At 44.8% G+C, this 12,852-nt stretch overlaps 1 protein-coding gene across 1 annotated transcript in view; it reads right to left on the bottom strand.

The window, feature by feature from the left end:
• Positions 1-10,211, bottom strand: part of POU2AF1 (POU class 2 homeobox associating factor 1) — a 31,294-nt gene extending 21,083 nt beyond the window's left edge. The window contains exon 1 of the mRNA XM_081890025.1: positions 10,181-10,211. Coding sequence (XP_081746151.1) covers positions 10,181-10,196 — 16 coding nt within the window. The 5' untranslated portion in view covers positions 10,197-10,211. The remainder of the gene's footprint in view (positions 1-10,180) is intronic.
• Between the last annotated feature and the right edge of the window lie 2,641 nt (positions 10,212-12,852).

The raw sequence follows: 12,852 nt of genomic DNA, 5'->3' as shown, positions 1-12,852 counted from the left end.
TTCCAACCGAATATTAAAAACAAGACAGCATCAGACATTAAAAACTTCCAATAATAATAATTTATTATTGGGCCATATGGCTCTGTCCTCCTCAAGCATCACACTGTCATTCCCCATTTCCCAGAACCAGCTGCTTGAGGAAGTTTTCTCAGTCTGGCTAATGGTAGGACCGGCCCTATTTATATGCACTTAGGGTGGGGAGAATGAGCCTGACTGAGTCTGGACTTCATGTTGATCTTGGGAAGGAGGATAAGGACAGGGACTTGGCACCCGGAACAGAAAGTAAAAGAGGCAAGCAGGCTGAGATCAGGAGGACCACAGGATGGAAAGAAATTGGGAGCCAGAAGAAACCGGGTCTAGCTGGACCATACATGCTGGAAGCAAGTGCAAGAGGAAGCAATGAGTATGGGGGCAAAAAAGGGGAATATCTGGTAGACATGAATGCGAGGAGGAAGCCTATAAAGCCGGCAGTGTGAGGAAGAAGCTGTTGAGCTGCTCTATTTTCCTTCCTCTTGGAGAGACTAACTGGAAGCCGGAGCTGATCAGACAAGACCACAGCTGGGACTATTTTGGGTAGGTAATCTCAGAGCAGGTGGCTGAGTTGAGGAGGTGCAGAAGGACATCTGAAGGCAGAACAGCCTTTGCTTTGAAATGCTATTTTAGATGGTTTTGAGCGTGGGAGGGAAACGGTAATATATTTCAATGGGGAAAAAATAACTAATTGCCAGTCTGCATGACAGGTTATTTACCCATCGAGCCTAGTACTCTGACTGGTACCAGCTTTCCGGGGTCTCAGGCAGGGGCTCTTTCCAATTCCCTGTTAAGTTCATCTTCTCTCAGCTTTCCAGTTTTCCAGTCTTCAGTCACACCCATAGCACACTTTTAAAGTGCTCCCTTGAATCCTGGGTTCTAGAGTTTACCCCGTCACAGGGCTATAATTGCCAGCACTTTTAACAAACTACAGTTTCCAGGATTTCTTTTTTTGGGGGGAGCAATGTGCTTTAAATGTACTTACGGTGTGGATGAAGCCACCTTCTCGGCATGTCTGGGTTTGTGGTTTATTTTTTTTAAAATATTTGTTAGCGTTTTAGTGCAAATCTCTCCTAATACACACATCTTCATATGTAACGTTACCTACTAGAAACATTTTTGCTAGCCGTTTCCGTAATATGCGTTCTGCATGTTATATTTTCACAAATTAAATGCATTAATAAGCACACTTTACTAATGTGCATTTATGTACACATTACTTGGCTGCCGAACTGCAGTGCAAATTTTGGAGAAGCGTGGATTTCAAAGAATGCTTTTCTTCACGTATTCTTCCAGAAAGTGTGCGTTAAGCATGCATGCATTAAAATGTGAACCAAACCTAATTGCTCCCCCATGTCTACCTGCAACCCCCAACCCTTTTAACTTGTAATGCAGGGCCTTTGACACCTAAAGTGTGTCACTGAAAGATAGCCCATTCGCATCAAGGAGGGCCCTGCCAAGCAGAATTGCCTGGGATCAAATCAGGGCACATTCAGATTTCTAGTCTAATGCTCTCCCAGCTGAGCTACTTTGGCTCCTGTGTTCACAAGGACGTTGCCACATCCATGCCCTCTCCACACCTTCCTGTGCCATCAGGGTAAGACTTGGGGACAGACATTCAGGGCCCTACTCAGCAAAATGAGCAGAGATGAGGGGCCCAAATGCAGTATGGTGGGCTCTGTCACCTGTTGAACTAGGTGAATTAATATTACACATTACGAGAGAGAGAGAGAGAGAGAGAGAGAGAGAGAGAGAGAGAGAGAGAGAGAGAGAGCACACACAAAAACTCTTCAGCCTAGGGCTCTGCCGTCCCAGAGGATGTCTTTGACTCTAGTAAGTGCCGTATTTTCCGTCTATAAGACGCCCCCATGTATAAGACGCCCCCTATTTTGGGGGGCTCAGATTCAAGAAAACGGGGGGGGGGGTGTGTATCAGTGTATAAGACACCCTCTAATTTTTGACATTATTTTTTAGGAAGAAAACCTAGTCTTATACATTGAAAAATACGGTACAGTGGTTCCTCTGGATACGAACGGGATCCGTTCCGGAGCCCCGTTCGCATCCTGAAGTAAACGTAAGATGCAACTGTGCGTCTGTCCGTGCATGGGTCACGTTTCGCCGCTTCCACGCATGATGTCATTTTGAGCATCTGCGCATGCGCAAGCGGCGAAACCTGGAATTAACGTGCTCCATTACTTCCGGGTCACCAAGGAGCACATCCCGAAAATACTTAACGTGAAGCTACTTCAACCCGAGGTATGACTGTATATGCTTCCTACGACCCCATGCTCTGTGATTCTCCTGAGTTGGTGGGAAAGTGGGGACACAAGAAGAACCAGGTGCATCCTGGGACTCGAAGTCAACAGCCCTCTTCCATTGCTTGCCTCCCCCCCCAGCAACCAGTAGTAAGTGGCGCAGGCTGCCCCTGAACATGGAGGTTCTACTTTGCCACCATCATGACTTTGACAGTTTGCATGGACAATAATATGGAAGCCACACAGCTGTGCCCCCCCGTAGCTATGCTGCCATGTTTGTCCCTGCAGCCCTCAGAATCTCAAGAGGAGTGCCAAAAAACGACACTACCTCGGAAGGGGTCCTGAAGAGGGATCTCTCTGTGACCTCAAGAGTACCTTTTTCCTCCTTGGCTGCTGTGCAGCTGTGTAAGAGGTAGCTGGCCTGTGGGATTGCCTTCTGCTTCCTACTGCGGTTGTCAACTCAGTGCTGGGTCAACACGCAGAAGACAACCCTTGTTTTCTTGACTGTCAATTGTTCCCATCGCCCTGTCAGTGAGCTTGTGGCCTCAGTTTGACGCTGTGTGTGTCACCGTGATCCCCCAACAGTGTCAATTATCCAGCAACGCTCACCCACCCACCCTTGGTGGTGCATGTTGAGGCCTGTTTGTTGGAGAGACTCTTGCAGGCTCCCTTCTGAAACTGACACGGGTCTAGCTTTTCCCAGGGTGGCATTTGATTTTCTGGAGCAAAGCTGTCACTTAAAGCTGGCAAGGAATGGATCCAACCCCCCCCCCCGTGCCCTCCCCATCTCTGGTCACATCTGGGTCAGGATGTTTCAATAAACATTTAACCCTGTGCAAAGATATTAAGCAAACACCAGGCTGGGAGTGTTTACTCAGTGATCAAAAGCCCTTGAGCAAAAGTAGAGCTGGTTATAGAGCTGGAGAATTCTGAGTATATGGCTGACAGAGCATGTGGGGAAAGCGTTTTGCACGGGCCTTATTGGCGCATGTGGCAGAAGAGGAAAACTCCACCAATACAAAGCAGTAGTGACCTATGTCCAGTGCTTAGCTCTGAGTGCTAGAATGGTTAGGTTGCAACAACCGGAGAGGCTGCAGACTCCTGGATACTGAGGAGTCCAGCCATGATGGTGCTTGCACAGAGGTAATGATAGCTCTGTCAGTGGTAAGGGAAGGGCGAATCCTGTCAATTTTTGTTTCTTCCAGTCTTCACATTTCCACATCAGTTGTGATTCATTTCTATGCAATTTTTTCATAATAGACACTTTCTTTTCTGTGCAATTATGCCTGATACTCATATTTTTTGCAAAACAGCTTCCTCTAACATACTGCATTTATGGATGCTATTTTCGTTTATGCACCTTTTTAGGCATGCAGTTCCTTAGCTTGTGCGTTTTTGTAAACATCGCTTGGTTAGAGAACTGCACTGCAAAATCTGGTGTGCAAATGGAGGTGCGCAAAATGCCGAAAGGCGGCTGCATTTTGGTTCTCGCACTATTTCAGAAAGTAAGTGCAAATTAAATATTAACTGAATTGGATTTGTCTGCCAGAAGGTCCCAGATTCAGTCCCTGGCATCTCCAGTCATAAGGACCAGGTAACAGATAATGGGAAAGCCCTCTGCTGTAGATCCTAGAGAGCCATTGTCTGGCTGAGTATGCAAAGATACTTGCCTTTGTAGAAGGCCAATACCTCAATGGCAGAAGTCCCCGCTTCAGTCCCTGACATCTCCAGGTAGGGCTGGGACAGATTCCCTGTCCGAAACCTTAGAGAGCTGCTGCCAGTCAGTGTAAACAACACTGAGCTAGATGGACAGGTGAACTGCCTCAATAGATTGCAGCTTCCGGTTTTGTGACAAGATTGGCCTAAATGGGAAAGGTGTCTCTTAAAGCAGGGTCTTTGCTTATATGTATATCCTAGACATGTTAAGACAGCATCACAGTTCCTGGACTGGAGGTTCCTGGCCAGGGAATTGATGAAGAGGCAGGTTTGGGAGGCAACAAGGGGTTGGGTGGCAGCCAAGATGTATAGCTGTGTCCCTCTCCAACAAATATATGCCACTCTGAGGGAGTGCAAGTCACTGATGCAATATAGTGGGCTGTGACCTGGGATTGGCTCTCCAGGATCACATGACATACTCCCAGGACCAAGAGGTCTCTGGTCCATGATATGATTCTATCCTGGTTTAAGCTACAGTTTTAAAAATAAGGAGAAGGAAGTTGGGATCCAGAGGATGCCAAAGTCCGCTCCAGGCATCACATGGTTTGCTCACTCTGCCATGATGGCAAATACACATGAAGTGAGAAAATGTCACGCTTCATGCTGGGCTCTCTTTGCTACCAATCATAAGAGTGTATGAAGAGCCTACGGGATCAGGCCAATGGCCCATCTAACCCAGCATCCTGTTCTCACAATGGCCAACCTGTGGGGAAATCGCAAGCAGGACCTGAGCACAAGAGAACTCTCTCTACAACAACAACAACAACAACAACAATTTATTATTTATACCCCGCCCATCTGGCTGGGTTTCCCCAGCCACTCTGGGTGGCTTCCAGCAAAATATTAAAATGCAATAATTCATCAAATATTAAAAGCTTCCCTAAACAGGGATGCCTTCAGATGTCTTCTAAAAGTCAGATAGTTGTTTATTTCCTTGACATCTGATGGGAGGGCGTTCCACAGGGCAGGCACCACTACCGAGAAGGCCCTCTGCCTGGTTCCCTGTAACTTCACTTCTCGCTGTGAGGGAGCTCCAGAAGGGCCTCAGAGCTGGACCTCAGCGTCCAGGCAGAATGATGGGAGTGGAGACGCTCCTTCTAGCAGATGGTAATCAGAAGCATTACTGGATCTGACCATGTGCTACAGTTAGATATGGGGCAGAAATTTGATTCAGTTCACAATTTAAAGACAAACACACCAAATCTACGCTTTCTGAAGCAGTACGTGAATCGAAACACAGCTGTCTTTCGAAATTCAAACGTCTCTGAATTTTGCAGTGCGGTTCTCCAGCCAAGCTACGTGTTCAAAAATGCACGTACTAGAATAAAGTCTGCATATATTAGTGAAAAGAACATGCAAAGATTCCTTATATTAGGGGAAACTGATTTGCAAAACTGTGCATGGTAGGCAATATTGCATATAAACTGGGAGAAGCCGAAATTGACAGATTTGCCCATCCTTAGCTGCATTTTACATTTCAAGAAACAAAAAAATCTACTAAGAACCCTGCTGATGTTGTTGGCAGTCAAGCAGCTGTCTTACGAAGCCTCAATGAAGTTCGTTCCCCCCACCAACTTTTCCCAAGGTGGCTTCGCCTGAACGGAGGCGCACATGATGGAACACATCACACATGGCGGTTTCATCTTTCGGTCTCACTTCTCAAGAACTCTCAGAGCTGGGTTCTTAACCCTCACCTGCTGCAGAATCAGTGAAGGATAAACATTTGACATCCACCTTTTCATTTCAACTGGCTGTGCTCGGGATGTCCAAATATTTGATGTCCTGAATTTCCAAGGGGACTCATTTGCACAGTGGCAGTTTAAGAACTGCGCTAAATGGATCCGTGGTCCTGCATCCTTTCTCCATCAGTCACCAACAAGATGCTTCTGGGGAAACCCCAAACCAGGGTGTGAAGGAAAGAACCCCCCCTCCCACTATTTGTCCCCAGCACCTGGCACTCAGAGTGTTAAGTTGTGGGTGAACATATCAGACGACATAGTGATTCTTCAAACAGCTCTTGTTTATTCACAGGCCAGAACAGAACTGAACTGAAGGGTTCAGCCACCCAGCTTATATAGAGCTCCATTACAACGCAACAGTAACCACTTTCTGTAACTATCCAATCACTGAACGCAACTTTCAATCCCTTATTTGCATATGTGGACCTGAGTGAAAACTATCTACAGTATCCCCCTGCTGGCCCAGGGTGAGAACTTCAGTACATAACACAGAGGGACACGGCCTTTGAACCTGGGGTTCTATTTTGTGTCCTTTGATAGAACCATTTACTCCATGAATTTGTTTAATTCTTTTTAGAATCTCCCTAAGCCAGTGGCCATCTTATGGCAGCATATTCCATAAATTAACTGTTGGAAATGCCCAAAATAAGAAAGCACTTCAAAATATATGTTGGTTCACAGCCAGAATGTGGTTGGTTAAAAGTTCGTTTTTTTAAAAAAACATTCACAGTAATGGCGAACCAAATGGAGTAGCAGCCTCCAGTTCCAATTGGGATGGAGGAGAAATTCAGATAGCCTAATTCACACTTTTCAAAACAACGCACGGACCAAAACACCACTATCCTTTGAAATTCACACTTCTCCGAATTTTGCAGTGAAGTTCTCCAGCTAAACAAGGCATACAGAAATGCATGGATTTGTATAAGATAGGGTTGCCATACATCTGGAATTTCCAGGACATAGCCGGGATTCGGCCGTTGGAAACTGTGTCCGGGCAGAAATTGCTGAAATATATGGGAAAATTCAGACGTATGGCAACCCATGTCAGAAGTGTAGATTTTGGCGAATTTCCTTAAAAATTGCTTTAAAACTTCATTATTATTTTTTAAGATTTTGCCATAAAAGGCTAAAAAACTTTTGGATCTGGATTTTCACTTTTCGAAATATGGCATCCCTAATATAAAACTTGCCTATAAAGGCATGTATTAGTGAAAAATAACAAAAGTAACATTTATTAAAGGAGAATTGCATACAAACATGAGTTTAATAGGCAAAATGTGCGCTTAAATGGCACTTAAAGTTCATGAGAACTTTAAAAGTAAATAAACATAATAAACGAACAGAAATGAGGAGAACTGTGCTTAAGATTTGGAAAAGTAAGAAACGGAGAGAACCGAAGCTGAAAGCTTCATCTATCCCTGTTGATGGAGGTACATACTGTACTTTTACCTGCTTTTTCTGATTTGTCAGCCACTTTGAATCTATGCTATATAGAAAAGAAGGAGCGAAAGAAATAAAGGCGGTTGGGTACCCTGTAGTTACTAACAGGCATTCTGCACATGCTCAAATGCAACAGCCCAACAGCAGCTGCCAGTGGCCTGATCGATGCCATTCCCCTTAACTCTTTGCTGATTATTTGACATTTTTTGAAGGCAGATGCAAAAGATAAGATTCACTTTCTAAAATGGAAATTGTTTGGTTGGCAACCACTGCTGTCATTTTTTTTGAAAAAGCATTGCTGCGATCGTGAATCATTCAGTGACATTTGATTCATGGTGACTAATCTGACAAAAGCATTGGAAATATTCTCTCTGCATTATACATGCTGGAAATTTGCTTGCCCCACAGAAAGTAAACCGACTCGCCAAAAAAGGTGAGTAAAAAGGGACATGACAAGAGGTAAATGATATTATGCATTGTCTAGAGAAAGCGGACAGTCTTTATCCCTCTTTCAAAGAAGCTGAATGTTGGAAGAAGGTTCAGGACAGACCAAGGCAGGTGCATAGTTAACCTATGACATTTGCCCCCACGCCCTGCAGTTACAGCCACCAACTTGGACGGCTTTAAAAGAAGGTTGCATAAACTCCTGGTGGAGATGGCTACTCCTGGCTACTAGCCTGCTGTCTATACTCTACAGTGGTACCTCGGGTTACATACGCTTCAGGTTACATACGCTTCAGGTTGCAGACGCGCTAACCCAGAAATAGTACCTCAGGTTAAGAACTTTGCTTCAGGATGAGAACAGAAATCGTGCTCCGGCGGCACGGCAGCAGCAGGAGGCCCCATTAGCTAAAGTGGTGCTTCAGGTTAAGAACAGTTTCAGGTTAAGAACGGGCCTCCGGAACAAATTAAGTACTTAACCCAAGGTACCACAGTACTTGCAATGTCAGAGGCAACGTGTCTCTGAATAGCAGTTGGTGGGATTCACAGTTGGGGAGCGTTGCTGTTGCGCTCATGTCTTGCTTTTAGGGCTTCACAATTGACTACTCTGAGAACAACATGCTGAACTGGAGGGGATTTTGGTCTGATCCAACAGGGCTCTTCTTAGATCATTATGTTCTTAACATTCTTTCATCCTCTATCTCTGTAAAACGGTGCTTTAACTTCACCACTATCCTTGGAATCCTTAGGTAAGTTACAGTGGTACCTCAAGCTGCATACTCTTCAGGTTACAGACTCCACTAACCCAGAAATAGTACCTCGGGTTAAGAACTTTGCTTCAGGATGAGAACAGAATTCGTGCTCTGGCGGCGCGGCAGCAGTGGGAGGCCACATTGGCTAAAGTGGTGCTTCAGGTTAAAAACAGTTTCAGGTTAAGAACGGACCTCCGGAACGAATTAATTACTTAACCCGAGGTACCACTTTACCCTCTGTACGCTCCTAATGGCAAGCTTGCTCGGCTGCGGGCAGATAACACGATGCTGTGACATTTCCTGGGATTCCACGTACCTTGGTCTCTAGAGAATAACAGTGCCGTAATTTACTGCAGGGGTTGACAGGCTTCAGACTTGCAAGACCTGCCATATTTATGCATATCTAATGCGCCATCAAATTTAATGTGCACCCTAATTTTCTTTGATGTAATTTGACCCCAAAAGGTGTGCATTACTTTCAAGTAAATGTGGCACATTGTTTTTCAGTAGAACTCCAGGACTCAATTAGAGTGAGGTCAATTATCTATTGCTCCTCACAGATGCAAATCAATATCTAAGTTATGATTGATCAGGGATCCTGACACAAAATTCCCTGATCAGTAGTAAAGCAGCACAAAGACCTGATCAAAGGCAGGCAGTTATTATACAGGTGAGGATCACTGAGGCTGAGAGGAAAGAGGTTTCCACAAGATCATCCATAGCAGATTTTTTAAAAATCCATTTTACTTGCTATTGTTGAAGTATTGGGAATCAGAAATCCTTGCCAAACTACTGCACATAACACATCTATCAACTAGGGGATTCTGCTCTCTTTCTGCACACCTAACATGCTTACTTGGTAGCAAGTCCCATTGTATTCTCTGCCTAAAGCTGCTGAGCTATTACCCACTTACCTTGGAGAATCCTCCATTAAAGGTCAGTGGGCTCTACCCAGCTAAGTTAGAGTAGACCCATTGAAATGAACGAACCTAAGTTAGTCGTGTCCATTAATTTCAATAAGCCTACACTCAGTAGAATTAGCATTGGATACAACTCAGCAGGACTGGCTTCTAAGTAAACCTATGCAGGATTTAAATCGCACTGTGAATTTGTATGTGTGCCAGAAAACAAGTGATGGTTCAGATAATTTGCCTTTCCAGCACACAAAAGCCAAACGTCTTCTCTGAAGGCATTGCCACAGATCTGTCAGCCTCAGATCTGTGGAATCTGAGCAGGCGCACTTGAAGCAAAGCTGAACGGTACCAAGGTGAGAGTTAAAAGAGTAAGAAGAGTTAATTCTATTCTGTTGGTTGCCAGCCAGGATTCAGTGACAAAACGTTGCAAGGTAGTTCTAGAGAGCAGTGTTCATCTGAGCATATGCAAAGTGCTCACCATTTATCACCCAGTAAGCATTGTTTGTTCCAAATATGCCAGAGAGCAAGAGGAAAAGGCTTCAGCACCTTCTTTTTATGCTGTGAATGATTTAATCTGGAAGAGCTCCAGGGCCATCTCTGCTTAAGTCACAAACTCTCAGCCTCAGCTGCAAAATGTGAATAAGAATAAAGACCTACCTCAGAGCGGTTCCAATACAATAAAAACTGAGAAGCACTTTGGAAAATCCAGAAGGATAATATAAAAATAGCAGTTCTTCCTCTACAGTTTTGCTACAGTACTGTTCAACAGTGCAATCCTAACAATGTCTACTCAGCAATGCATCCTATTGAATTCAGTAGGGCTTACTCCCAGAGCCTATCTTTGCATTCTAGTTATTATTATTATTTTAAAAAAAGAAGAGTCCAGAACTCACATTTTTGCCAGTGCATATTCTGGGGCAGGAGGGGGTCCCTTCTACCCCTCTTGGGCTTATTAGTTGCTCGTTGCACCTTGATGTGATAACAGGCCGTCAAGATGTTCCTTTCAGCTTTTTTTTTAAAGACCAGGTTCCCGCTGAACGGCGTGACGATGTCACATCCTCTAACCACAAGCACTTAAAAAAAAAATTCCCTCCCTTTTGCACAGTGCTGTTCTTCACCACAACATACAGTTCCTCCAAAGTTACTGTAATGTGAAAGATGTTGGGCACAAACGGTACAAATTTCTTATCTGAGCATTAAAACAACAACAATCACCCCACAAAGAACATCACATATTTTCAGCCTAATAAAGTAAGCTGTTATTTATGGGAGGAAGGCACTGTTGTAGGGTTCTTAAGGCCAGTAGACCTTTTATTAGGGGAACTTCAGACCCAGGAACTAAATGTGGCCCTCTGGACCTCTCTGCCTGGCCCTCGAAATGCTCCCTGGCATTTCCCTAGGCAAGGTCCTGCTGTGCAGTCTGAGTGCTTTTTGCCTGACTGGAGAGTATCCTTGAACTCTGATAAAGCATTTTGCTTGTCTGAATGGAGGATAGTGTCAAAACTAGTCTGTAGTACAAGACTAAAATTTACATAGGTCGCTCCACCCACTTTTGCCTCTGGCTCCACCCACCAGTCAGATGTGGCCCTTGGAAGCTTGCCCAGAAGGGAATGTGGCCCTCTGGCTGAACCCATCACTTAGATAACCTTGTGAGTGCCTGCTCACAACCAGTGGAAATTAGCCGGGTGAGTCATGAGGAGCCCTTCTGCTCATATTCTGGTGTGAGCTAGAGGATTTGGGTGAAGAGCTGCAACTCAGAAGTGGCTGCTCCTTTGAGTGCATCACTTCAAACCTTGGTGATTCCAGTCAAAAAGGACCAGGTAACAGGACCTTGCCTGAGACCCTGCCAGGCAGAGGACAAAATCTGACCCTGGAGATTGAGTCTGTTTTAAGGTAGCTTCCAGGATACTTTAAATTCTCTGCTAAAACCAGTTGGCGGTTCTCCTCATTTATTTACACCAAATGAAGGACTTGTCTCAGTAACGATTCTCAAGAAAGGTGGCTGGTGCTCATGTGTGCGCCCCCACTCCAGTTTCTTTACAAGAATCTGAAGTCCCAGGGGTCCCTATGTCAGAAATTGGGAGGAAGCACCTGTAAGAATGTCATGCCTCATCGGACAAAGACGACCGATTCCTTTCGGGTTCATGCATGTGAAAATATAACATTTCCTATAAGGGGTCAGAGCACGGTTAGTCATTTTAAAATAAAAAATGCCGCTTTAAAGTGGATAGAGACTGACAGATGAAACAGCCCCAGCTGTTTCAGTGAAGTCTTGTTTTTAGAACATCAGGGCAGCCTGGCTGCTGGAGCAGACCAAAGGCCTATCTAGACCTGCAGCCTGTTTTTGACAGCGGCTGACCAGATGCCTGAAATACAAAGCCCATGGGCAAGAGATGAGCATAAGAGCCCCTTCTTTCTGGAGGTGGTCTAAAGGAAAAATTCAATTCAGTTTGCATTTAAAAGTGAACCTACCAAATTCTCACTTTCCGAACCTAAACACAGCCGTCTTTCAAAATCTGTGCTTCTATGAATTCTGCAGCGCAGTTCTCCAGCTACATTACCTGTACAGAAATTAATATATTGGAGTAAAAAAGAGTGCATAAAATGTGCATATTAGTGAAATATAAACCTTGGGGTTGTAAGTTCTGCTCAGAGTAAACCCACCTAAATTAATGAGCTTAAATTAGTCATGACCACGAATGTCTATGGGTCTCCTTAGATTAGGAGCAGCATTTGAAAGAGGCCCTGGAAATGTTGACACTGGGCATTCCATGTTGTTGTTGCAAAATGGTGGTTGACAGCCATTGACGGGGTCCATTCCAAAGTGCCACCAATGAGAAGACATGCCCAGGGAGGGGAGGGGAGGTGGGTGACTGGCGGCAGTAGACACATTCTTCAGTAGATGCAACACAAGGTGTGTTGGGGTGAAGCAATGCCAAGCAATGGTTCAAGTTGTTGCAGCTCCAAGCTGTGAGTCTACTCAGGGAACAATTCAAAGTGTTGGTGCTGACTTTGAAAGCCCTAAACGGCCTTGGTCCTGTATATCTGAAGGCGCGCCTCCATCCCCATTGTTCAGCCCAGACACTGAGGTCCAGCTCCAAGGGCCTTCTGGCAGTTCCCTCACTGTGAGAAGTGAGGTTACAGGGAACCAGGCAGAGGGCCTTCTCGGTGGTGGCGCCCGCCCTGTGGAATGCGCCTCCCATCAGATGCCAAGGAAATAAGCAACTATCCTACTTTTAGAAGACATCTGAAGACAGCCCTGTTTAGGGAAGTTTTTTATGTTTAATTCTGTATTGTATTTTTAATATTTGATTGGGAGCTACCCAGAGTGGCTGGGGCAGCCCAGTGAGATGGGCGGGGTATAAATAAAAAATAATTATTATTATAATTATTGTTGCTGCTGCTGCTGCTGTTGTTGTTAAACACTGGATTTAGGGTGGTGGAGGTGGTTGCTCCACACAGGGCACCAATCCAAGAGGGCACAAAATATTAACAATAACAATAACAACAATATCTATATTTATACAGTAACTACTGAGGAGATTCATGAAAAAGCAACTGTACA

Source organism: Podarcis melisellensis (assembly GCF_964234715.1).
Source record: "Podarcis melisellensis genome assembly, chromosome: 15".
NCBI classification, from domain to species: Eukaryota; Metazoa; Chordata; class Lepidosauria; order Squamata; family Lacertidae; genus Podarcis; species Podarcis melisellensis.
The sequence above is the reverse complement of the archived record's forward strand: the minus strand, read 5'-3'. Positions and strand labels throughout refer to the sequence as shown.